This window comes from Manduca sexta, chromosome 13 (genome assembly GCF_014839805.1).
Source record: "Manduca sexta isolate Smith_Timp_Sample1 chromosome 13, JHU_Msex_v1.0, whole genome shotgun sequence".
NCBI classification, from domain to species: domain Eukaryota; kingdom Metazoa; phylum Arthropoda; class Insecta; order Lepidoptera; family Sphingidae; genus Manduca; species Manduca sexta.
Genome location: NC_051127.1, coordinates 9,822,067 through 9,845,256, shown reverse-complemented (window position 1 = coordinate 9,845,256; position 23,190 = coordinate 9,822,067). Strand labels below are relative to the sequence as shown.

At 37.3% G+C, this 23,190-nt stretch overlaps 3 protein-coding genes across 4 annotated transcripts in view; 2 read left to right on the top strand and 1 right to left on the bottom strand.

Annotated features, from left to right (window-relative positions):
* The window catches only part of LOC115446814 (dynein regulatory complex subunit 7), a 183,012-nt gene extending 171,861 nt beyond the window's left edge, over positions 1 to 11,151 (top strand). Inside the window, exons 3-14 of the mRNA XM_037438320.1 lie at positions 4,208 to 4,402; positions 4,883 to 5,044; positions 5,423 to 5,608; positions 5,797 to 6,007; positions 6,426 to 6,573; positions 6,653 to 6,762; positions 7,301 to 7,448; positions 7,982 to 8,258; positions 8,735 to 8,956; positions 9,281 to 9,490; positions 9,908 to 9,999; positions 10,919 to 11,151. Of these exons, the coding sequence (XP_037294217.1) occupies positions 4,208 to 4,402; positions 4,883 to 5,044; positions 5,423 to 5,608; positions 5,797 to 6,007; positions 6,426 to 6,573; positions 6,653 to 6,762; positions 7,301 to 7,448; positions 7,982 to 8,258; positions 8,735 to 8,956; positions 9,281 to 9,490; positions 9,908 to 9,999; positions 10,919 to 11,075 (2,118 nt within the window). The 3' untranslated portion in view covers positions 11,076 to 11,151. The remainder of the gene's footprint in view (positions 1 to 4,207; positions 4,403 to 4,882; positions 5,045 to 5,422; positions 5,609 to 5,796; positions 6,008 to 6,425; positions 6,574 to 6,652; positions 6,763 to 7,300; positions 7,449 to 7,981; positions 8,259 to 8,734; positions 8,957 to 9,280; positions 9,491 to 9,907; positions 10,000 to 10,918) is intronic.
* A 1,709-nt stretch (positions 11,152 to 12,860) lies between these two features.
* LOC115446813 (FERM domain-containing protein 8) lies at positions 12,861 to 20,678 on the bottom strand. 2 transcript variants are annotated; one of them, XM_037438318.1, is made up of 11 exons: positions 20,202 to 20,678; positions 19,652 to 19,869; positions 19,255 to 19,380; positions 18,317 to 18,556; positions 17,604 to 17,769; positions 17,006 to 17,167; positions 16,086 to 16,271; positions 15,092 to 15,221; positions 14,492 to 14,632; positions 13,463 to 13,580; positions 12,861 to 13,051 (listed from the first exon to the last, which is right to left on the bottom strand). In XM_037438318.1, exons 1-11 carry the CDS (start codon positions 20,330 to 20,332, stop codon positions 12,867 to 12,869), a joined length of 1,803 nt encoding a protein of 600 aa, XP_037294215.1. In that variant the 5' UTR covers positions 20,333 to 20,678; the 3' UTR covers positions 12,861 to 12,866. The 2 variants fall into 2 exon arrangements, with proteins under 2 accessions (XP_037294215.1, XP_037294216.1); XM_037438319.1 differs by lacking the exon at positions 12,861 to 13,051 and having other exon boundaries at positions 14,478 to 14,632.
* Positions 20,679 to 20,775: 97 nt separating this feature from the next.
* Positions 20,776 to 22,877, top strand: LOC115446806 (SAYSvFN domain-containing protein 1). The gene is made up of 2 exons (XM_030173607.2): positions 20,776 to 21,211; positions 21,552 to 22,877. Exons 1-2 carry the CDS (start codon positions 21,047 to 21,049, stop codon positions 21,936 to 21,938), a joined length of 552 nt encoding a protein of 183 aa, XP_030029467.2. The 5' UTR covers positions 20,776 to 21,046; the 3' UTR covers positions 21,939 to 22,877.
* The last annotated feature ends 313 nt before the right edge of the window (positions 22,878 to 23,190 follow it).

Below are 23,190 nucleotides of genomic sequence, written 5' to 3'. Positions count from 1 at the left end.
GCCATGACATCCTGTCACACGGACATTTAAAAAAAGAACGACTTATTACCAATTGGTCAAAGCTTTTGGAGCATACATGTGGTACTGATGTTCGGTCTATAACTGACTATACTGTCTAATGCGTTTGTAAATAATCAACTCTTACCAAACGTTACCGGTCACGACACTAACCCCCTTATTCATAGACGTTTTTTATCTAACGACCGAGTAAAGCTGTGATAACAAGTCTGTTTCTCAGTGCTGACGGCATGGCAGTCTTCTCAGTGCGTAGACATAGAGCCGTTGTGATTGGCGAATATTGAGATACAACAATAATAGCCAATCACAACGGCCCTGTGTCTGTTTCTCAGTGCCGTTGGGCACTGAGAAACAAGCTTGTTATCACAGCTTTACTCCGTCCTTAGATAAAAAACGTTTATGAATAAGGGGATAAGTTTATAACCAATTCTTACCTAAGCATTTACTGGTCACAACACTAAGCTGAATGCTCTTCCGCGGGAATTTTACTTCGACGTCAGGTAAAGTGCATACTCCACGCTAAAACATTTCCTCGGAAATAAAACCACACCGCGTCTAATTTGTAACGAACCGCACTGTTTCCTTGGGAATTTTAAAACGCCAATGCGCGCTTCCATTCCACCTGTTAAAACGGATAGCAATACAAATTTGTCAGTTATTTTTCGCAGTGCGGATTAGTTTAGGCAATGAGGTTCTATAATAATATTAACCCTGTATTATGTTAAACTGCCTTCGCTACTACTGAGAGGGATTAGGCCTTAGTCGACCACGCTGGCCTATTACAGACCGGTAGATTTCCACTACATTAATAATCAATATAAATTCGGTTAGAATTGAATGTGTGGATAGTGATATATAGATTTCGTTAGGTTTGTTTTTCAACCTATTTCTAAAAAGTAACTGTACTTTTATTTTATATTTTTCACAACCATAATGGTGCAATAATAACAAAAATTCTTAAAGCCTCCTCGTAAACCTTAAGAACAAAAAGAGTGGACTCTAATCTGAGCTTAGTTCAAACATATTCGAAATTTAAAGGCACATTTTCATATCTCACTTCTTTACTTTCATAAGCAGCGACAGCATAGTTGGGTGTGGAACGGACTGCTGAGACGAGTGACCGCAGGTTCAAATCCCAAGAGCGCACATCTCTGACTTTTCTGAAATTATGTGTATATTCCTTGGTCCTTGTGAATTATCGCTTGCTTTAACGGTGAAGGAAAACATCGTCCGGACACCTGCATAGCTAAAAATCCGCCAGCGTGGTGGACGAAGGCCTAATCCTTCTCAGTAGTAAAGGAGGCCCGTGACCAGCAATGGGACAGTATATAATACAGGGCTGATATTATATATATTATTATTATATTCTTCTATACTTAAAAACATCCAGTAATTCCATCTATCCAATACATAAATCTCAATTCAATTTTATCGTGCACCATATATAAATAATTATTACCATTCTAAATTCCAATAATAATCCAACATCCAAGTAAATTGAGCTCCCATATTTATTTAAAGAAATACGTTTAAACACGCGTGCATCATTGATACCGATCGGATAGCTTACGCAACGTTGTAGCATTTAGAATACATTTACCGACAAGTTCCCACGGGAATCGTCACGTGGCCGCGAGAGGTCGCTAATGTATGTATTTCGTTTTAGAATTAATGTTGTGAGATTAAATGTTTAATTATTTGTTTGTATCAAAGGTATATTTTAGGGACAATTGACACTCAAGCTATGGATATTTGATTGGAATTTGCTCGGCGCGGTGACAAAAGTCATCTAAAAAATAAAAGTGAAAAAAAATTAATTGATAATATAAATAAAGTTTAAAAACTTACAGTTCAATACAAACATGGACAAAATATTACTTTTACTAGTAAAATCTTATAATATATCACCATTCGATCATTAATTAACAGCAGAACAGCTTTCCCAGACATAGGCATAAACGAAACACGCCTCAAATCTAGGCTTACAGCTCCCGTGGCCAGCTCCGTTGTTATCGGGCTAGCTCAACGGTACCATATTGTATTGTTATCAGAAACATAGGCACACACAATTTCATACAATTCCTGATAGCGGCCGCTGCACAATAAGGGCTTCGGCAGACGGCGGACATTTTGACCGAAGTTATGTATAGTTGTTAAATCTTAAATTCTCTTACGGCCGTTTTCAATAAACAATTCTTAACCTTAGATCCGATCCAGAAAAAAACTCTCTCATAAATTCTTTGTTCTGATTGGTCAATTTTCGCTTAAGATTAAAAAAAAAACGATTGGGATCCTTTATTGAAAAGAGTGGTAAAACGTCAATTAAAATACTCCTAGTATATAATGAAACAAGGATAGCGGAGCTTGCGACTATCTTCAGTACATTCTACATCATCTACCTATTTTTAAATATTTTATCATTATATATGTACATACATTATAATCTATATCTTTATTTGGAGTTTTGAAACTCATAAGGAATTTAAACAATTTTTGGAATGTGAATTGGTTTAAAACAATTTGCCGTTTTTACCCCCTCAGTAACGTAGTTATATTGCATGCGCAGTACGATCACCACTTTGAGGTCTTAGGTTCGAATCCATAGTTGAGCAAACTTAATTTTTTTCTGCTGAGATTCAATGCGAAGTGTGATATTTGTGCATAATATGGCGGAAGACTCGGCTTGTATCACGTCATGGGACGGAATACACATGGCGGAAAGTAGTTGCACTTCTGCCTACCGCTTCTGATATAAAAGGCGTTAGCGTTTGTGTATTTTGTTGTTTTTCCATGGACATCCCAATCATTCTTTAAATTTTACGGAACCTTGGATGAATATATTTCTGTTGAAGTAGTTTTAGTATCTAACTTATGATCGAAAAGTCTCTTAAACTCCTTAGTTATTAATTTAATGAAAATAGTAAATTACTTACTTAACAATCTCTTTTGAGCCTGCAGATCACTTTCATTTATGACCACTCAGATGAATACCTTATATTTTTGTACAACTAAATCATTAGACTTTGAAGATCAGAATGACTAGAATCGAACACTCGACTCTGCGGTTACATAATCACCTCGTCTCGTAAGCGCATATTCAAAGCAGCATCCGTAAATTACACCTCACTGTATCTTTGATTAACTATAAATTCATACGCATAAACACAGAAAATATTAAAGCGTTAAATGTTTAATTAAATATAGGTATAGAAGCATCCTCTTGTCATCAATCTCTTTCGTATCAACCTGAGTCAGGGAGCCTAAATACGTCAACATGGGGAAATCAAAACAATAAAAACTCGAAAAGCACTGTCAAACAACTTTAAAAAGTTCAACGCAAGAAATACTTGACCATCAACAATAAGAGTAAAATGAATAAAAGAAAAGCGTATTGATAGCGAGAGTGGTGAAAAGTTTACAATGAAAAGTGAAAGTTGTGGAGTCGCAAAAGTTGTGCACGCCGACTTTGTTTTCGTTCAACTTTGGATTCAATTTGTAGGGTGGGAACCGTCTCCCACTCCCGCCCACTGTTACGGCCCTTCACCCTGATGAAATGTACTGTTTATTATTTTGAAACTAAAACGCAACATTGCAAGTTTGAAAGTTTCCGTTTTGTTTTCATACGATTGTTTATGTAGTGCAAATAACAGATATAATAATATATTTTGTTATTTTTGCTTGCTTTTAAAGTTTATGAGAATTAAAAAATATGATTTAATTAATTAAAATATTGATGGTGCTTTAATAATATTATTGGTTAAGAAAAATAGCTATTTTTATGCTCCTAAGAAATAGCGCCTACTAACGCCATCTCTATGATTTCAATGTAAACATTATAGAGCGTCGCTCTACGTATTAGTTTGCTTTTGAGTTGGCATTTTGTAATTCAGTTCTCAAAGTGTTGATTTATTATCACAAATAGATGTCGTTTCTCTTTTATTTCTTGTATTATGGAAGCGCCGTATAAAAAAAAAATCTTTTATATTTTACCACATGGTTCGTTTGTGTAATTTTTTTACATGGTTTCCGATTTAATCTCGAATAAGGCCATCCGTCTTCTGCTTTTAGGCTTAATAAAGCTGACTTTCCTCAAGAGTATATTAAGATTTTAGGAGCATATTTACAAATACTAAATGCCGCTTACTAAAATCATCTTTATAACAATAATAATAAAGTCTATTCCTTCCAGCCCGAGCGCATCATGTCTCCATACACGGCTATCATCAGACGCAGCGGTAATCCATTCGAGTTGGCCCACGTGCTGGTGTCCTGGCTGATCGGCGCTGGATACGACGCGTACGTGGTGGTAGGATGCGCCAAAAGGGACACTTGTATGGCTATTCGGTATAGGACTTTGTGCCCTGAAGTACCTGATGAGGCAGAGGTGAGTGACGTCATTGGCTATTATGATTTCTATAATTTTTTTTTTATGATATAGTGAACAAACGTACATACGGTTCACCTGATGGTAAGTCATCACCATCACCCAAGAACTTCTGCAATACCAGGGGGCAAAGAGATGCAATGCCGGATTTAACATGATCGACGTTTTAAAGAAAAATGAATTTAGCACTGCTTTTTAAGACACTTATTTACTATTTTACACTTTCATAGAAGCTGTAATTCAGAAATTAGAATAGAGTTATCTAGTTTGTTTCAGGATTCTTATCGAGGAGAAGTTAAAATCCACATTGAATTTGAATTAAATCCTCATAGAAGATAATATTGACTATAATGTAGGTATTCCATTAAAAATATAGGTAATCCCTTTAACCATCGTCCTAGAAGCGAAAGTACTTTCCTTTCTGATAAATATCGCATCTCTCGAATAAAACAATACCTATATAGTTACTTTATTTTCCAGAAAGTGGAAGCACCACAAACGTCAGGTGAAGAGCCCCGATACAGACTGGTTCCATTGCCAGATTTGACATCGAAGTATGTTCTAGAAAGGGCACAAAAAGAAGCCGACGAGAAACAAGCGGCGATAGATAAAATAGAAAATGAACGCTTAAAGAAAATTTCTGTAAGTATGAGCATGTTTACTTAAACGTGTTACTTATAAAAAATTGCAAAGCTATGCTTAGTTACGTCTTGACTAATCTGCTCTTAAACTTTTAATCAGTGCTTGACTCTTGCTTACTCCCAGAACTTGGACTACAAAAACAAAAACGATGAATAAATTACCAAGCAACACATAGCGAACTTTACATCAGAGCAAATTATGATTATAGAAATCCATTTTTGATAAAAATCACAGTAACTCGCCTTTACAATAATATTTACCCCTAAAACACAAATTTACTCAACCAGCTGTAAGTCAAAACTAAATTAAGTAGGTACCTCACTAAACAGTAACTGTAGAGTTTAATCGCTGTTTGAACTTGGCTATGTTGGTTTTTAGGAATTGGAGAAACCACCACCAGATCCTATTGACGGTTGGCGCACCCATGCCTGGATTCTGGTGTTACCTGGATTTATGGGAGTTGAAGAACCCTTTTTCATAGAACCAAGTGAAGGCAAGGGATATCCACTTGATGCAGACAAATACCAAGATATTGACAGCGTTTATAACCATGAAAATTATTATGTAAGTAATCAAAATAAAAAATAAACGAATTGGAGGAAGATGTTGATTGTAATTTATATTTTCGATTATATTTAATTTTCTATACGTTCGTGATGGTGTCTTTATCTCAATAAATTTATTAGGATCCTCAGATCCTAATAAATTACCTCAGATATTAAATTTAATAGTAATAGCCAACATTTTTTAAGGCGAACCTCCAAGGCTGCGGCGCAGGCCTGCAGAGCATAAGCTACGATCTCTCGGAGCTGTCATGCTGGGAGCACATGCTGGCCGGCGAGCCTTATTACCGAAGGCAGCTGGTTGGCATCGACGTCACCGACAAACGCACTGCTGTGGATACTGAGAAGCATCTGGACGTGCCAGCCAGTTGGGTTGAGAAGCTTGATATCTCTGCTGATGGTATGTGATTCTCACTGTACTTACAGTGTTAGAATCTCTAACGGGCTATTAATCTGGGCTATAAGTGCAAAGGCGTATATAAAATAATACCAATTGTAACTGTTTGTGGGTACCACATAATAGCTATTGAGCAGCATCACCAGCAGCATATTGTTCATCTACTATTTATATTATGACTATTTTTAACAAAGCAGTCTCAAGTACTAGCTGATACACTTATTGGTCTTGAAACTGGAGCCATAGAAATTATTTTATCTATTTACTCTAGGGCTATGTCATATTATTCAGCCAACGAGGTTGTCCATTGGAACTCCTCGGTCAATTTCTGTGGAAGCATAACTTTTAATTATATTTCGATTTCCTCGTATGAAAAAAGGAATACTGCTGTCGCTTTTTCCGAACTATTTATTATTTGCAGAATACGAACAAAGATATCCGGGAAGTCATAAAGTAATACACTATAAGAAAGTGTTGTTGGAGAAATTTTCGCCTTACTCCCAGAGGGATGGCATCGTGAAACGTCTCAAGATCTTCGAAGATTATGCTCTAACCGTGCCTTTGATTACGTATGTTTTTCTTGACCCTTGGTGATATCTCACTGACGAACCTATTAAAACAGCAGTTTGTGCATTATATTTCTTCTAGCTACGAATGGTACAGAAACAGAGAAGATCTAATGGACGCGGTGAAAATAGACCACGTCAAACGAGTGATACGAGAAACATTCGGCATTGGGCGTAAAGATCACTTGCTGAGTAAGTTATCTAAGGTATCTGGCAGGTTAGGGCCTATCTATTCTTACCGGTGAGGATCGTGAGGCGTCTTTTAAATTATTTTATTAAAATGTAGATATATATTTTCTTTCCTTACCTTCCAGCCTGGGCTGGCTTTTTTAGTTACTAGTTATTACCACTAAATATCTGTAAATGTCCGTAGTTGTAAAATTACTTTTAATTAAAATTATTATTATCATGCATGTTGACCTGTGATAGTGCAACCATGTTTGTTCACCTACGTGACTAATATATTGTTTTCCAAAATTCTTCACTTTATATTGCTTTAAAACCTTTCACGTCAATTGTTGTCAATCCATGCAGGATTCAATTTAATCAAGGCTTGATCATTAGCAACCAAGCATTATACAATTACGCCTGCTGTATTTTCATGTCAGCTGAAAACGTTTAGAAAACCAAATGAAGATACTATGCATTATTTTCAAGAATTAAAATAAATCATGGTTTCTGTGCAATAAGTGAAAAGATTTTTTAGTAATGTAAAATATACTTTTTCCAGAGCATACGTACTCGCTAGACGCACCAGTAACGTCCGTAGAGGGTGTTCGTACTCTAGAATTTAACTACTACGCGCGTTTGGACCATCTAACGAAATTGGTCTGCTCCCCATTGACCTTCGACGAGTATTACACTAAGAGAGATGACAGGTTAACATTATAATAATCATTCTTTTAGTAATTTAATCTATCTATATATAAATAAATTAGTTTCTCACAATGTCACCCGAAAAATTTTCACAGTGATCAGCTTCCTAGAATATAGTATAACAAACACAAAACGAAGGTCTGTGTCGTTAAATGGTGAAGATTGTGATTTGTTGAAAGACTATGACGTGTGTCACATGTTAGTCTCTCGACCAATCACGAAGAAACGACACTGATCGTCGCGTCTTGTTGTGTTGTAATCATATTCTAAGGAGGCAGAACTTTTTTTATCTTCATTAACGACATACTATTTAAAAAGAAATTAAAACCAGATTTTAACTGACTAGCCGGCTATGCCATGGATACTAATTTAATCACAATTTAAATTAAAAAAAACATAGACTGATAACTATAAGTTACGAAACTTATTTTAATTGTAGAACGACTTTTCAAATATTTATTATTATAATTATTTTAAAAAAAAATGCAGCTTTTATAGCTCCTTTAACGAATTTCATAAAAGAGGTCAATTTCAGACTGGAGTCAAGAATGGTTATCTACACCGAAGGTACAAAAGCCGAACCCAAACGACAATTCAAAGATGTCATCGAAACGTACAGTCGCAATCCCGATATACCAGCAAAACTCGATGTGTGGAAAAAGATATTCCACATTCAAGAAAACACTATTGAACTTTTGTACCACTATGCGTACAATTTTGTGACGAATAACACGAGGAGTTATATCAAACCGAATCTGGCGGAGACTGGGGGGAAGATTCTTTTCTATCCCGATAAAACTTCTGGATATATTGTAAGTTATACTTTATAATCTATTCTTTTGTATGAAATGAGTATACTAAACTGCCTTTTGGATGTAGTTTATGGCAATCCTGGCATTGTTTATATCTGGATATTCGTTATTTACTGGCTTTTCTAGTTGTAAATATTCCTATACTTGAGGTTAAAATACCTATTTATCTTTCTATTTCATTCATTTAATTGCGGGATAAAGACATATTAGTGTTCCCTGAAACTTCACCGCTTAGTGTCAAATGCGTGCCCTTATCCTGGCTTACAGAAGTTTTAGTGTTGGGTATAAGAAGGAGTAGATCTAGATCATGAAATGGTACATACTTGGTAAAAAGTGAATAAATCCCTTCCTGTCTATCTCTTCAACAAATCGCGTGAAGGCGTGCTCTGTTTAGCAGTGTATATTATGTGACTGATGATAAAGACGAAGAGATGATTAATTTCATTCAGTACTTGTCCTCACCCAACATATTTCAGGCTGATCCTTGCGCCAGACAACCGCGACCTCTCGACGTTTATTACACTCTTTGCGAAAACATGGAATGGGAATATAAAACGAACAAGCACATACGAGACAGAGAGACTGACATCAACGGGTATTTAAGGCAAAGGCATAAGGAGCTAACTGAGCCCGTCCTGTATGTGTCTCTGTTTGACACGGAGAGAAACGAAGAGGCTAAGAAAGGTTGGAAAGAACAGGTAACTAATTTTCTGGATAAAATTTAATTCTAAAGAAAGAAGTTTTTCTAGCAAAGGTAGAAAGTTATAAATCTCGTAATCAACATCAATCATGTGAATCTACAATACTATACGATTTAAAAGGTAGTGTTTTGGTGGTAATATTTTGAAAATGACAACTTCAGTCGACATGAAGGTTGCATCGTTACAGATGCAATACCAAAGAATCCATTCAACATCATCTATAAAATAGTAGTAAAGCTTGCCCATTCGCGCTTTAAAATATTGACATAGAGAATCTCAACAATATGCAAAACCTAATAACGAAAAATATTACTTCGTCAGGAAGCGCAAAAAGCCGAAGTAACTGAACGAGAGAAGGAAGCTGAGATAGATCCTCTAGCACCGTATCTGGCGCGCATGTTCGGCTCCGGACATGGGACAGGAGCTCCGCTTACGATAAAAGAAGCCACGTTGGTCCGGGAGCAATGCATTAACGATTTTAAGAATAAGCAGCTGATGAGGCAGAACCTTGTCCAGGCGAGATTTGAAAAGGTAAATTGTATTCTTATGAAAGATTTAGTTAACTCCTCAATAAACTTATAAGCAACCATGTTATTGAAAAAGGAATAGATCGCTTATTTGGTTCGTAAGAATATATGACTTGTCTCTTGATTAAATAAAACTGTGGCATCTAAATGCATCATAGTTTTCTGGCAGCCTCGGTTACATTTTAGCAATACGTCACTGTGGCAACACTACATATTTTCCCCGGCAGACACGCGCACGCGCAAACTGCCGTCATTGTAATTCTGTTATATTTAAACAAAAAATAGTTAAAAATTTAGAACTCTTAGTATTTTATTAGCCATGGAAATCCCACAAAACCATTCAGAGGTTTTCAATAATCTTCAAATAATATATGACATCCAAACAGGTTTTAAATATCTCATGGTGGCTGTATATTTCTAGATGAATGCTGAATATAAGAACAAGAGGCTCTGGTACCTCGCTAATCAGTTTATTCTAACACCAGAAAAGGAAAGTGCTTATTTTGCTACAAGGTGAGATTAATGACTATTTTATTTCATCACCGAATATTAATTAAGATAATATGGCTTATTCAATGGCTTTTTACGTAATTGTAATAAATAGAAGCACTGGCATCCGTCTTTGTTTGTAGGCGTACTGTACATAGTTCCTATGCTTTTTCAATTATTTTTTTATTGTTTTGAATGACGATACCACCGTAAACAGTAGGAACACCATCCAACACCTTGAATCATAAAGTTTTGTTTGGTATTCCACTGCGCTCGCCATCCTGAGACACGAGATTTTAAGTCTTATTATGTCCAGTAGTTACACTGGCTACAATTTCCTTCAAACCAGAACACAACAGCAACTCCACATTGCTGCTTGACGGCAGAAAAATACATTGCGGTGGTACCTACCCACGTAGACTCTCACATATGTTAGATCTACCACCAGTAGAAACTTTATACTTCCGCCACCATATATAATTCAAATGCCTTAAATACTTCAAGGGTCTTATAATATACATCTATATTTTTGGTATATTAAAAAAAAGTTGTGTTAGTTACACTCAAGAATGGCTAAACCGATTTGGCTGAAAATTGGTGGGGAGGTAGCTTAGAACCTAGGACAGGCTTAGGACATAGGATACTTACTTTTATATAAAGCTGAAGAGTTTGTTTAAACGTGCTAATCTCAGAAACTACTGGTTCGAACTGAAAAAATATTTTAGTGTTGGATAGCTTACTTATTGAGGAAGGCTATATATCATCACACTATGATCAATCATCAAAAGGAGCAATTATGAAAACTATTGGAAAAACGGGGAGATTACTTTTGAGAGATTAAATCGCAAAACTTTATCCCAAAAACACTATCACGCGGGAGGAGCCGCGAGCAAAAGCTAGTCACTTATACAATAAAATTTTAAATAAAATTTAATTCTTTTAGTGCGGAGCTGGCATTCCGTGTGCATACACTGGAGGTACGTCTGACGAGACACCGGGACCTCTCAGGGCCTCGGTTCAAAGCGATGATGGACTACTTGGATAAGCATCCACTCCTCAAAGAATACAACCGCGTCAGATACTATTATGGCACGAAGTAGTTTTACATTTTGTTATGTTTTTACTTGGTTGTAGAGTTTTAGTTGTTAATAAATTTTAATGATGTTAAAATATGCTGAGAATTTGAAAATATATTGATTTATTCCATTTTTTTTATTTTTCCAAGGATGGTATAATTCATTGGATTGATGCTCCGGCTAATCAGCCGGAATTTGTAACTCTAAATAGAAATTGTGACAAACCGACAGAGTAACAAAACATGTTATTGAACTAGGTTCCAATTTTCGCTGATGCTGACGACTGAATCATCTTAAAGGTCTTTTGATTGTTTGAAGTTACATACGTACATAACATCACGCATTTATCCCCGAAGGGGTATGCAGAGGCGCAACTAGGGCACCCACTTTTCGCCAAGTATGTTCCGTCCCATGATGTGATAGTGGGCGAGCCTATCGCCATGTCGGGTACAAATTCCAGACTCCGGGCTGATACTGAGCAGAAAAAACCCAAATATCACTTTGCCCGACCCGGGATTCGAACCCGGGACCTCGGAGCGCTATTGTACCGGCATGCAATACAACTACGCCACCGAGGCAGAGAGTTGTTTCAAGTTGTCTTACCAATATCACAAACAGGAAAAGTTTGTGAGTTTTTTCGTTGTTATAGGCGCTATTTTCTAGAACTTCTGAATCAATTTTGAAAATGATTTCACTAATAGATATTATATTACTTATGAGTGCTATAGATTACTTTTCATCCCGTAAAAACACTCACGCGGGCAGAGCTTCGCTCAAAGCTAGTATATAAGCTTTCAACGTTAATGGAGAAGGTACCAAGAATTGTTTCAGGTAGATGACGTAAGACTTCAATAGCTACAAAGCCACGCGCTCAAGAATTAGATCCTTACATACAAAACTAAGGCTGAACGCGATAATCTCAAAAACAAACGGATGTCGATGAAATTTGATATGAAGATAGTCGAGACCCTGCGAAGGACATAGGAAAATATATAGCAGGACTTTTATAATGATTTCTTATGTTTACGCGAATGTTAGACATTAAAATTAAACTATTTTTCGGGTTTTTATTGCGGTTTTAATATTTTAGTTTTTTTCCGACATTTCGAAGACTTTGCTCGTGGTCACCGGGGAGGTGGTTTCTGAGGTGGTTCATCTGCAGTCAGTTACAATATCTACCTGTATATTTGTAAAATGTTACAAATATACCACTTTTTAAATTTTAGCTGTTGGTTCGATCTACGCAAAATGAGCTCAGTGTCTTCAAGGACTTTTATCCCGGAAAAAAATTCACGCAAGCCAAGCCGTGAACAAAAGCTATGAGACTTTCCCGCCCTCACACCCACCACTACAACTCCTGTAAGCCAGGATCAGTGGCACGCATTTTATGACACCGAGCGGTGAACCTCGGCGAGTCTCAGGGAACACTAATTTGTCATTATCCCGCAACGATATTAATCAAATAGAAGGATAGGGAGGAGTTGGAAATGTTAATTGAGCAAGAGCTAGTCTATATATATATAAAAATTAATCCCTATTTCCCTTGGTCACGTCATCACGCGTAAACGGCTGGACCGATTTCACTTTTTTTTTGTTGTTTGTTATTGTCAGAAGGTTCTTATGAAAGAAAAAATTCAAAAAATTGCGCGAAAAATTAGAAAACTTAACGAAAATATTAATTTTATATAACTGTCAATTGTTTGAAATAACTGTCAGCGATTGACAAAATGCGGGCTGCAAATTCATAGTTAAGACGGGACAACGTCTGTCAGGTCAGCTAGTATAAAATAAAACAGCACAATATCCCACAATCGTTTAATGCTTGGGCAGTATCCAGGAGGGCTGTGGATGGTTGAGGTCTGTATTCCAGTCCCCGGCGCCGCCGAGCAGGTTCCCGCGCCCGTCGTGAGTCGCCAGCGCAAGCCGGGACAGCTTGTTGGCCAGTCTTCGCTGGGGGGAGTCGGGACGGGAAAGTGGGGGCAAGGAGATGCTGCCTGAATCTGGAAAAATGACTCACGAAGAATATCAAGAGTTTCTGGAAAGATCAGATTTTTTTTGGAAAAATTTGATTTTACTAGTGTGATGAAGTTCATGAGCTTCAGTCTGGGAATGATGAGAGACTGAACATCATGAAATTGATCTTACCACAATGTAGACTTGTTCGAAATAAGCTAAACTCGGTACTTAATCTAGACTAGAGGTCTGTTTAAGGTTTTATATTAAACATGTCTCTCCATAGGACAAGTAAAGTGAAGGTCCTAATCAGCTACATCTGCAATGTGCCAGATTAGTTAACTTCATGTCCTTAATTTAGATCTCATTGTTTTTAGGACTCAGGGTCCAACTTCTTTCGTGGATTTGTACCAACTTTTAGTAAACATATATTCTTTAATATTTTTTTTATAATATACCTGAATGGTAGTCGTAGTTGGCATGGTCGCTCGGCGTCTCCTGGCCAAGTTTCTTCCTGTACTCTCCAGCGAAGTGCTCTATTAACGTGTCCATCATGATTGTCTGCTTTGAGAACACCTGCATGTTATGAAGGCGGGAAGTGTGAAGGTAAGTAATCAGGACACTGGCAAATTACGCGAAGCAAGCAACGGGGTAATGACGCCCTGCCCAATGGTCAGCCCCTTCGCTTTGTATCTCTAGAATGACTACGTCCCCTACTCGCGGACCTAGGGATGTTTGATAGGGTACCTAGTATCTCTTGTAAAATATTTCATCTGTAACATATTTGACTAATCTAAATAACGTCATAAAAATTTTATGATAAAATTTTCCATCTCTGGTGATAAAATATATTTCATATCCGCCCGGATAGCGACTGTACACAAGGAGTTAAAACTTGCTATAATGGCTTAAGTAAGTGTGTCGCGTTACGGGATCAGCCTGTGTATCCAGTTCCAACAGGCCGGCATAATTGTGACGACTGTCGAGGGGTAATCATCTCTCGCCAGTCGACATTCTACTGAACCCCAATATTACCATCAGATGCAGTGGGGTCTCTTTGCCTGTATAAAAAAAAACGTTGTGCTTAGATAGCAAAGAACATAACACGACCTCGTGTTTTATTGTGATTGGTTGAGAGACGAACACGTGACTGACGCATTGGTCTCTCGACCAATCACAAACGTCAAATTTAAACGACATTCGAATTACGAATCGTGTTTTTGGAACATTTTAGGGACAGGATCTTTTTAATCCACGAAAGGTGTTAGTGTAATATCTATATTTTTCTGTTTGCCTATTTTTCCCGAAAAAATGTTTTGGCTTAATAGATAACCTGATTTCAACCTAGAAATCGATTTCAATCAGATCCTTATAATAAAATCCGATATAAGAATTAATTCATAACAAATCGAATTCCTTATAACATGAATATGAAAAAATACGTAAGATCAAAAATAAAAGAAACTCCAATACATTATGAGTTAAACCTGAAGTATCTTGGAGACGCGCAGGCCGTTCTCCACCACCATGAACTGCAGGAAGAGGCATGGCAGGCAGTCCTCGTTGTCGTCTGATGGGAGGCCCATGTCCCAGGACAGCTCCTCGTATAGCAGGCCCAAGAGTACCGTCTGGGGAAATATTTTCCTTATTATATAAGTCGAAAAGGGGCGAAAGTAAAGCTGAGGATGCAGCCAAAAGGCTTTCTACAATTATTCACGCTAAAGGAAAACAGAAAAAATGTATGTGAACGACATGGGCAGCGGACGTCTGTCTTTATCGATTTAATTTTGTTAATCTGGCTCTTCAGTTATATTACTGGACCTAATCTGCTTTATTTCCTATCTATGATATTCAAGATACCTCCGTTTCTATTAGAACTTGTAACAATTATAGGTGTAATAGTAAATAGAATACATCAGTGGCGAAGGGTGCATATTTTCAAAAGGCAAGGCAATAAAATATGGCCTTAGATAACATATTGCGGCCAATTTATCAGAAAACAATAACTAAGGCAGTCGTAAATAAACCTAAACAGGGAAGCCGGCAGAAATGGGGTTGTATGGACGCTTCCCTACTGGAATACATACGCTTTCAGTGTCGTCAATGACGTAAACGCCATTAGCATTAATGGCTACCAGCACTGGAATGTCTTCGTGGGTGAGGAGGCTCGTCAGACTGCGGACTGGCTGCTCGATCTGACCTTGGAAGAACGCCGCTCTACACACAAAGAGAAACTAGGATAAATTTGATAGAATAAGGAGGAGGAAGAATCCATCTAAGAGCATACTAGCTGTATGATCTACAAATTAAAACTAGGATCAGTTTGGTAGAATAGGGGGGAAGAAGAATCCATCTAAGCTTTGAGAGCATACTTAGAAATATAATAGAAATACTAAATAATAGAAAAGAGAATTAAATTTATGAGATTCAAGACCAACAGAATTATGAACAGGAGTTCAATTTTAGACGATCATGGGAGACTCTAGAAGCACTATTTACCTAAGAACTTTACTGACCAGTTATTTTGTCATTACCGTATTTTATTGTTCTATTTTTGGAAAAAGAAAACCCCATATTTAATCTGAATGATGTAGAAACCAATGCTATGTATGCAATCTATCTAATCTAATCTATCTATTATATATATTATATAATAGATAGATTATAATTAGATATAATAGATAGATTATTGATATCTATTATTATTATAGCGGCGATAGCCTAGTTGGTTGTGGAACGGACTGCCGAGACGAATGTCGGCAGGTTCAAATCCCAAGGGCAGACACCTCTGACTTTTCTAAAAAATGATGTGTGTATTCTTTGTGAATTATCGCTTGCTTTAACGGTGAAGGAAAACATCGTGAGGAAACCTGCATACCTGAGAAGTTCTCTATAGGAATTTCGGGGGTGTGTGAAGTCTACCAATCCGCACTAGGCCAGCGTGGTGGACTAAGGCCTAATCCCTCTCAGTAGTAGAGGAGGCCCGTGCTCAGCAGTTGGCAAGTTTATAATACAGGGCCGATATTATTATTATTATAATCTATCGATCTAATCTATCTATATATGATGCTGAGTTCTGACCCGTAGGTGGGCAGCGTCCTGGTGTGCGCGAGGTACTTGTGGCGCAGCTTGCGCGGCGGCGCGGCGGGCGGGCGCTGCGTGTGCTCCAGCAGGCGCGCCTCGGGGCTGCCCTTGCGGCCCGCGGGCAGCAGCTGCGCCCAGCGGCCGGCCCGCGCGTGCTGGGGGAGGTACTTGTCCTGGTTCTCCCTGGGCCAAACGATCACTTCAATAGGTACAGGAGATGTGTGAGAGGTTTTACTTTTAGTAGAGAGGGGGGATATGGAAATTGTTCAGAAGAATTGTGATTTTTGCGTGGAAAGTTTGGTATTAAAAAAGTCTTCAAACTGTCAGCGAAAAATTAATGATGAATTTGACGATTAAGCATCATTGATAACACCATAAGGGGCCATTCAAGTATTACGTAAAGCATTTTGGAGGGGAGGGGGATCTTGTAAAACGTTACGATGCGTTACAGGGTGGGAGGGGCGTTTCGTACAAAGTGTTATGTAACATTGTTTTTTTTTATTTTAAAACAATAACAAAGGTATTTTAACGACTTTCCGGTACTTTGCGTAACATAATTGTGAATATTAGATAAAAATTTATACTTTAGTGTTTTGTAACTTTTAGAGAGGGGGGGGGGTACAGCTAACATTACGGCGCGATACATGGGGGACGGCTCAGAAATCTTCAAAACATGTGTTACGTAATACTTGTACGGCCTCTAATTTCTAAACCATTAATACTAGAAAGAGATAAAGAAAAGTGATTTGTCCCAGAAGACATGCATAAGTAAAATCGCTCAGAGAATATTGCACAACAGACTAACTAACAAAAGAAAATAACTAGCTACCTTCACTGCATCAACTATCTGAATTCCAACAGGATCTAAATTCAATCATCGCCCCAATAGGCTCTTCTATAAAGTATGACAACGATACCTGAAGAACTTGGCCGTGTGCCGATGAGGGTCGTAAGGTCCCAGTTGTATGCGGGCCTGCAGTCCGCCCAGCATCACGGCCTGAGCGCTCTCCAGCGGGTACCGGCCCGTCACCACGTTGTGACGAGCCTCCTCGTACAGAAGCTCTTGGATTCTGGAGTCTCTGGCGACCAAATGCCGTTGTTTTATAATTTATTGATTGTTTATTTTTTACTGACTTATATATAAAATCTTTAACTTCTGGAAAAAAGACGATACTTTCACTGGTGGTAGACCTCTCATATGTGAGTGTCCGTCTGGGTATGTACCACCGCAATGTCTATTTCTGTGTCGAAGCAGCAATCACTGTTGTTCCAGTTTGAAGGACATTGTAGCCAGTATAATTAGTGGACATAATACGATTTAACATCTCATGTCTCAGGATGGTGAGAGCAGTGGACAAACAATACTATGCAATCCAAGGTGTTGGATGGTATTTCAATCATGGGCGATCGTATCGTTTACCAGGTGAACGGCAAGCTCGTCTCGTCATTCAAAGAAACAAAAAAAAAGAAAAAAAACTTGTGACGAAGTTTTAGTAGTATCTCCGTAACACTCACTTGATCCCCTCCTCCAGGTGTTTAGGGAAGAACACGTTCCTCTGCAGTCTCAGCACGGGCTGGTCCCTCGCCCGTCGGGACTCTGACGCGTGTCCGTACCGCTGCAGCAGCTTCTGCCAGCTGGCCCAGATCTTCCATGGGCAGTGGTGGGGCTTCAACTGGATCTCTAGAATGGAGGCCGTGATGAGACGTTAGATTATTGTATACAAGTAAAATTTCTAAGATATAGCCACACTTTTTTATTTTACTCTCGAATTTATTTTCCAGGATTATTAAAAATATATTCTATTTCTAATGATACAACAAATAATATTTTCATTAATCGTGACTTAGTCTGCGTGAAAAAGTTCTTTCGGGGTAAAGTCCTGCTTTATATTTTGCGGGATAAAATGAACGCTTTATTTTAAATTCGGCTTCTAGAAATACATCAATGAAAACTGCATTCAATTCCATAAAGTAGTTTATGCATGTCGCATGTACAAAACTACAGACAGAAAAAAATCAAAATTCTGTTGTTTTGGCTTCTGTTGATCTGATAAAGAGCCCCGTATAAGTTTGTCTTTACTATATAGAATGTAGAGATATCGGCCTGCCATATTTTTATTATGTTATGTAAAGGTTCAAGAATTTTTTATTTATAAACGTTCGTGTGTGCGTAGATCATGCATTATATAGTCTCCTTAATGATGCCACAAAATTCTTGAAAATCTTACCTAACAAAGGGCTGCACATCCACAACGCGAAGACGTTAGCTGCCAAACTCCTGGCTGTGGGCTGCAAGAGACCCAACTCCTCGGTCGCCAGCACGGCGTTCAAGAACCTTGAGGCAGTCACGCATGAAGGGACTTCCTCCGAACTCATCTCCACCATGACGGCGATGCGGGACATGAGGTAGACGCAGGTTACTGGGTTTGATGTAACTGTTGATGAAGATGCTGTACTTCCTGATGATCCTGATGTGGAAATGACAGATTCACAAAGTAATAAAGTAGCAAGAAATTCATAATGTAAGATGTCAGAGTAATAAGGAAACTTATACAGTATGTATTGTAAGATGTTTAATTATTTTAAGGGAAGAAAGGAAACCGTAGTGTAAATTCTAATTGATTGTTATCACAATTGACTACAAGTAACTTCATCTAAGGCATTCGTACAAATTGTAAAGACATTAGTTTACTACCAAAATTCAGAGCAATACTTCTCGACGTGACAATTGTTGTCGTTTATTAACCTCGTATATACTAAAGCAGATTTTTCGTTCTGACATACGTTTCTTAGCTAAGCCAGGATCGGCTTATACAAACACACCGGACTTTCAGGTGAGCGTTTTAGGCGCTGGCAACCCTTGAAAATTAAGTGACCATACAACCCATTAATGGGTCACAAACCTCGGCTCAAAAGTGGGAGAGGATGAAACATCAACGATTATGGATGGCCGTAGTCGTAACGAAAAAACAATCTAACCATTACCATATTCATCGGAACCCATGCCAGAACTATTAGAACTATTAGGGGGTGAGGTCCTCAGCGGCGAGGACGGAACTGCGGTCTTGTTGAGTGTAAAAGTTTCAAGAACTCGTTTGTACAACAAATAGCCATTGTCCTCTGGATCGGTCAGAAACTAAAGCAGAGTTCAGTGAGAAGTAAATACCTGGTAGAGGTGGGGATATGGCGCTGGAAGAACTGCCTCCACTGGTGATTGGTTCTGTCGTGCTGAAAGATCCGGCTGCGATACTGCTCGACCCGGTCTGGTTCGAGCAACTGCTCAGGTTTGAACCTGGAATTGATAATGAAATTGTGGAGAGAGCGTGTCCAGCCAATGTATGAAGATATTTGAAGTAATCTAAGTTTCCCTATTTACGCAAAAGTCTTTCCGAGAGAATTGTTATATAGGAAGTTAAGACGGATTTTGAGGACAAACAATATTCCATTAATGAAGCTTAAACTAAAAATAACTCATATGATCTCCAAAATACGAAGTGTAAAAATAAAAAACACTCACTAAAAATATTCAAATGTTACTGAGACGGTTACTACTACCAACTCACCCATAACACTCTTCTCCAATGAATCGGAGCTATTACTCTCCTTAGAGTCAGGCTGCAAAGGTTTGTGCGGGTCATGTTTGTCCCACTCGCTGTGTCGGCCTAGCGGACTGTACGTGAGGTGGGGCAGTCTCTGCGACACTGAATATAAGTGAGCATTGACTTCCGCTTGCAACTTCTGACTTTGCACGCTGTAGTACTCCTCGCGGGATCTGAATTCACTGAAGATTATGGGCGATTAAGGTATTAAATCGCGTCAGGGTAAAAAAAAATCCACAGCGTAGAAAAAAGCAAGCCTACCGCCATATCGGGTAAAAATTCCAATCTATGGCAGCTTATGTTTGTTTTACCTGGGAATCGAACCCGAGACCTCAGATTTACGACAATCCTAATACAACTAAGTACATCAGCGAGTAGAGTAAAAAGAATTGTCACAAAAACTATATTTATATAATTAATAACACATAAGTACTTAATTATATTACAAAAATAATTTGAAATGAAATTTTTAAAAAGCTTTAAAAAATTAAATTATATGAAAATAATTTCGTACTTATATTGATATTCCGCTTGCATGGGATATCCTCTTCTTGAATAATCCACTGGAATTATGGTAATATAATTTCCATTGTTCTGTACATTTGGACTTTCACCGTACGCACCCATATCTGATGAATGATCCATCAATACTTTCTAAGATAATATTAATACAATGTAAATAAACAAATATCCTCGGTGAACATTGCAGTGGAAAGTTCTCTCCTTATGCGGTGTATAGTATTGATCGGACTTCGCGCCTAAAGTAGTGTTACCAACGAAAATAAATTTTCCTAAGATACTAAACCTCAAGCTGAAATTGCTCATTTTATTCATTTAAATAATATTTTTAAGTTTTATTTATTATTGATTATTGCGAAATCGAGCAAAATCATTACATAAAAATAGGACTCAACTGAGATAGATACGCCAAAAGCGTTTTGCAAAACCAAACAAAAAAAGCATTCGGCACCTGACATTTCACAATACGTAAAACTAGGCCAAGACTAGGCAGTACGGTCGAAAGATTATAGTCATTCCTCTGGATGAATAAAAAAAAATGACACATTACACAGAGTGACATTGACATTTATGACATGCGTATTGTTTTACCTACGTGTTTATTTTGAATTTAGATTTGGTTTTTCAAAATTGTTATTGTATACTATTTCCTTTTTATAACAATAGACAGACACAACTAATATTTCGATTTCAAAACTATAAAGAAAGTTCAACTATACACTCTGCGTAAAAGAATACTCAACGAAAACATTTTAGAAAATTTTATTAAAAATATAAGAATATCATTCTTTAATCTCTTGTTTATCAATATATACCGTCAAGATAATCATCTAATCGCGAATGGAGGCGAAGCTACAAGAGTACCGTAGACTACGACGACGAAAAGAGTTAATCGAAAAAACAAAAGCTAAGTTAGCAAGTTCTAAAGAAAAACTCATAAATTTTTTGGTGCCCAGTGTATTTAGGGATATGGGCGTCGAGAGAAATGAAGATGAAGTATTATTGGTGAGTATATAGTTGCCATTACCTCATAAATATAAATAAATTAATCCGTAAGGCAGTGAAGAAGGGTCCATATAACGCGATTCCTGCCAGCTTCACTTTATGTAGAATTTCTGTCGAATCTAATTATCATGAGAACTATTTGCAAACTGCATTTATGTACCTATATGCTGTGTTGGGTTCCCTTTGGGAAATTTTCACCTTTGGCCATATTTACAGTATATAAGCCTTGGACAGTCTGTTTTGACATGTAACAAACACAAGATCAGCCATAATAGGATAAAAATAACTGATACTACATAAAAGGACATTGATTCTTTTTTTAAACTACCCTCACTTACAGATGGAGGAAGAAGAACCACCAAAGAGGTTCCAACCACTTCAGACAGAATACCCAAATGATGTAGCATCTGAAACCAGTGAGCTAGAATCCTTTGAAGAGGAATCCAATGAATCCTGGCGCTACTACATCATAAAATGGTCACTAATAGCCATTATTTGGCTGTCACTATATATTTATTTCTTACAACTGCAATTTGGTGCTGTATTTTTTGTAATATCATTACTGATTGGCATATATTTGAACACACGGACAAGACCGAAGAAAAAGGGGGAGGTTTCTGCATATAGTGTGTTTAATGAGGATTGTGTTAGTATAGATGGGACGTTGAAAGCAGAGGAATTACAGAGACAAATGTTATATGGAATGGGAGGGATGAACATGCTTTAGCTGTCAAGTGAATTAGGCCCTTATTCACAAACATTACTTGTTATGTAATGTAATAAATCTGTTTCTCAGTGTTCAACGTGACCATCCTCACAGTACATAGGCAAAGGAGTGCTGTAGTGGCAAAAGGACTATATAACATGATTCCTGCTAGCTTCCCTTTCATAATTTATATCTAATTATAATTAGAATTTGTGGAAGGTATTTGTGCATATTAGTTTCAATATGCAAGTTCTCTTTCGGAAAATTCCACTCTTTGCCACTGAAGTGCTGTGATTGGCTAATATTGAGATACAATTTTGCTTCAGTTGACTGCCATATAAATGAAGCAGAATTAGGCCAAAAAAAAACTAGATAATTGCTGACACTGTGTTTGACTGCACTATGCATCCTTATAGTATTGTTTGTGAATACAGGTGTAAATTGATCTTACTGTGAAAAGTTCCTTTATTCAAAATTGAACCTTATGTAACTCATATTTGTGTTTTGTGTTGTTTAAAAGTGCCAGTGATTTAGTATCATTTGACAGTGGCATTGAAAAATCAACCTTTTTGTAACTATACTAGGTATAAAATAACTTGTATGAAGGAACTGTGCTGTTGTCAAGGAGATTGAGGCCTTATTGTGATAATCATATTTCTAGGAGTAAGTTGTAATAGATCTTATTGGTTAACAAACAAAGCTGGTATTTATTTGCCATTATGCTGCAGGTAACAGTTATTTTTTCACTTTAAAATGCGTTAAAATTTCAATCAGAATAATCAATACAATTAATTTATGCTTCTTTTTTTAATTAATATTTATTTTACAAAAGTAAAAAGTAATAATCTATAAGATAATGTTGGCCTATTTCACTATGTAACAAAAGCAAAAAGACATTAATTTTAAGTCTACCTCTATGTGATGTGTAATTGACGAATAAATATTTATTTATGTAACTAATTCTTCTGTTTATTAATATAATTAATTTGACGTTAAAAGTTAATAAGTAGACATACTAAAAAAATCATAACCTACAAACTATAGTCAGTCACAAGTTGCTGGCAGTTATTGTTTCTGAAATGTTAGGGGTATCATTAAGTGTACTTAGAGCAAATAATATAGTCAGCACAGCCATAACTCAGATGTCTTATGGATATATTTGCAAACGCAATTATGTCTAAAAAATAAATTAAATTATAATATATCGAGTGCCTTGGTGATGTAGTTGTACTGCATGCGCGGTACGGCAGCATTCTAGGGTCCTAGATTCGAA

Excerpts from the sequence above, each read along its gene's own strand:
- LOC115446813 (XM_037438318.1), bottom strand. The coding sequence starts at position 20,332 with ATGGATCATTCATCAGATATGGGTGCGTACGGTGAAAGTCCAAATGTA. Across the intron at positions 13,581-14,491 it reads GCGTCTCCAAGATACTTCAG|GTGTTCTCAAAGCAGACAAT; the intron begins GTTTAACTCATA and ends CATAACATGCAG. Across the intron at positions 13,052-13,462 it reads CAACTACGACTACCATTCAG|ATTCAGGCAGCATCTCCTTG; the intron begins GTATATTATAAA and ends TCATTTTTCCAG.
- LOC115446806 (XM_030173607.2), top strand. The coding sequence starts at position 21,047 with ATGGAGGCGAAGCTACAAGAGTACCGTAGACTACGACGACGAAAAGAG. Across the intron at positions 21,212-21,551 it reads ATGAAGATGAAGTATTATTG|ATGGAGGAAGAAGAACCACC; the intron begins GTGAGTATATAG and ends CCTCACTTACAG.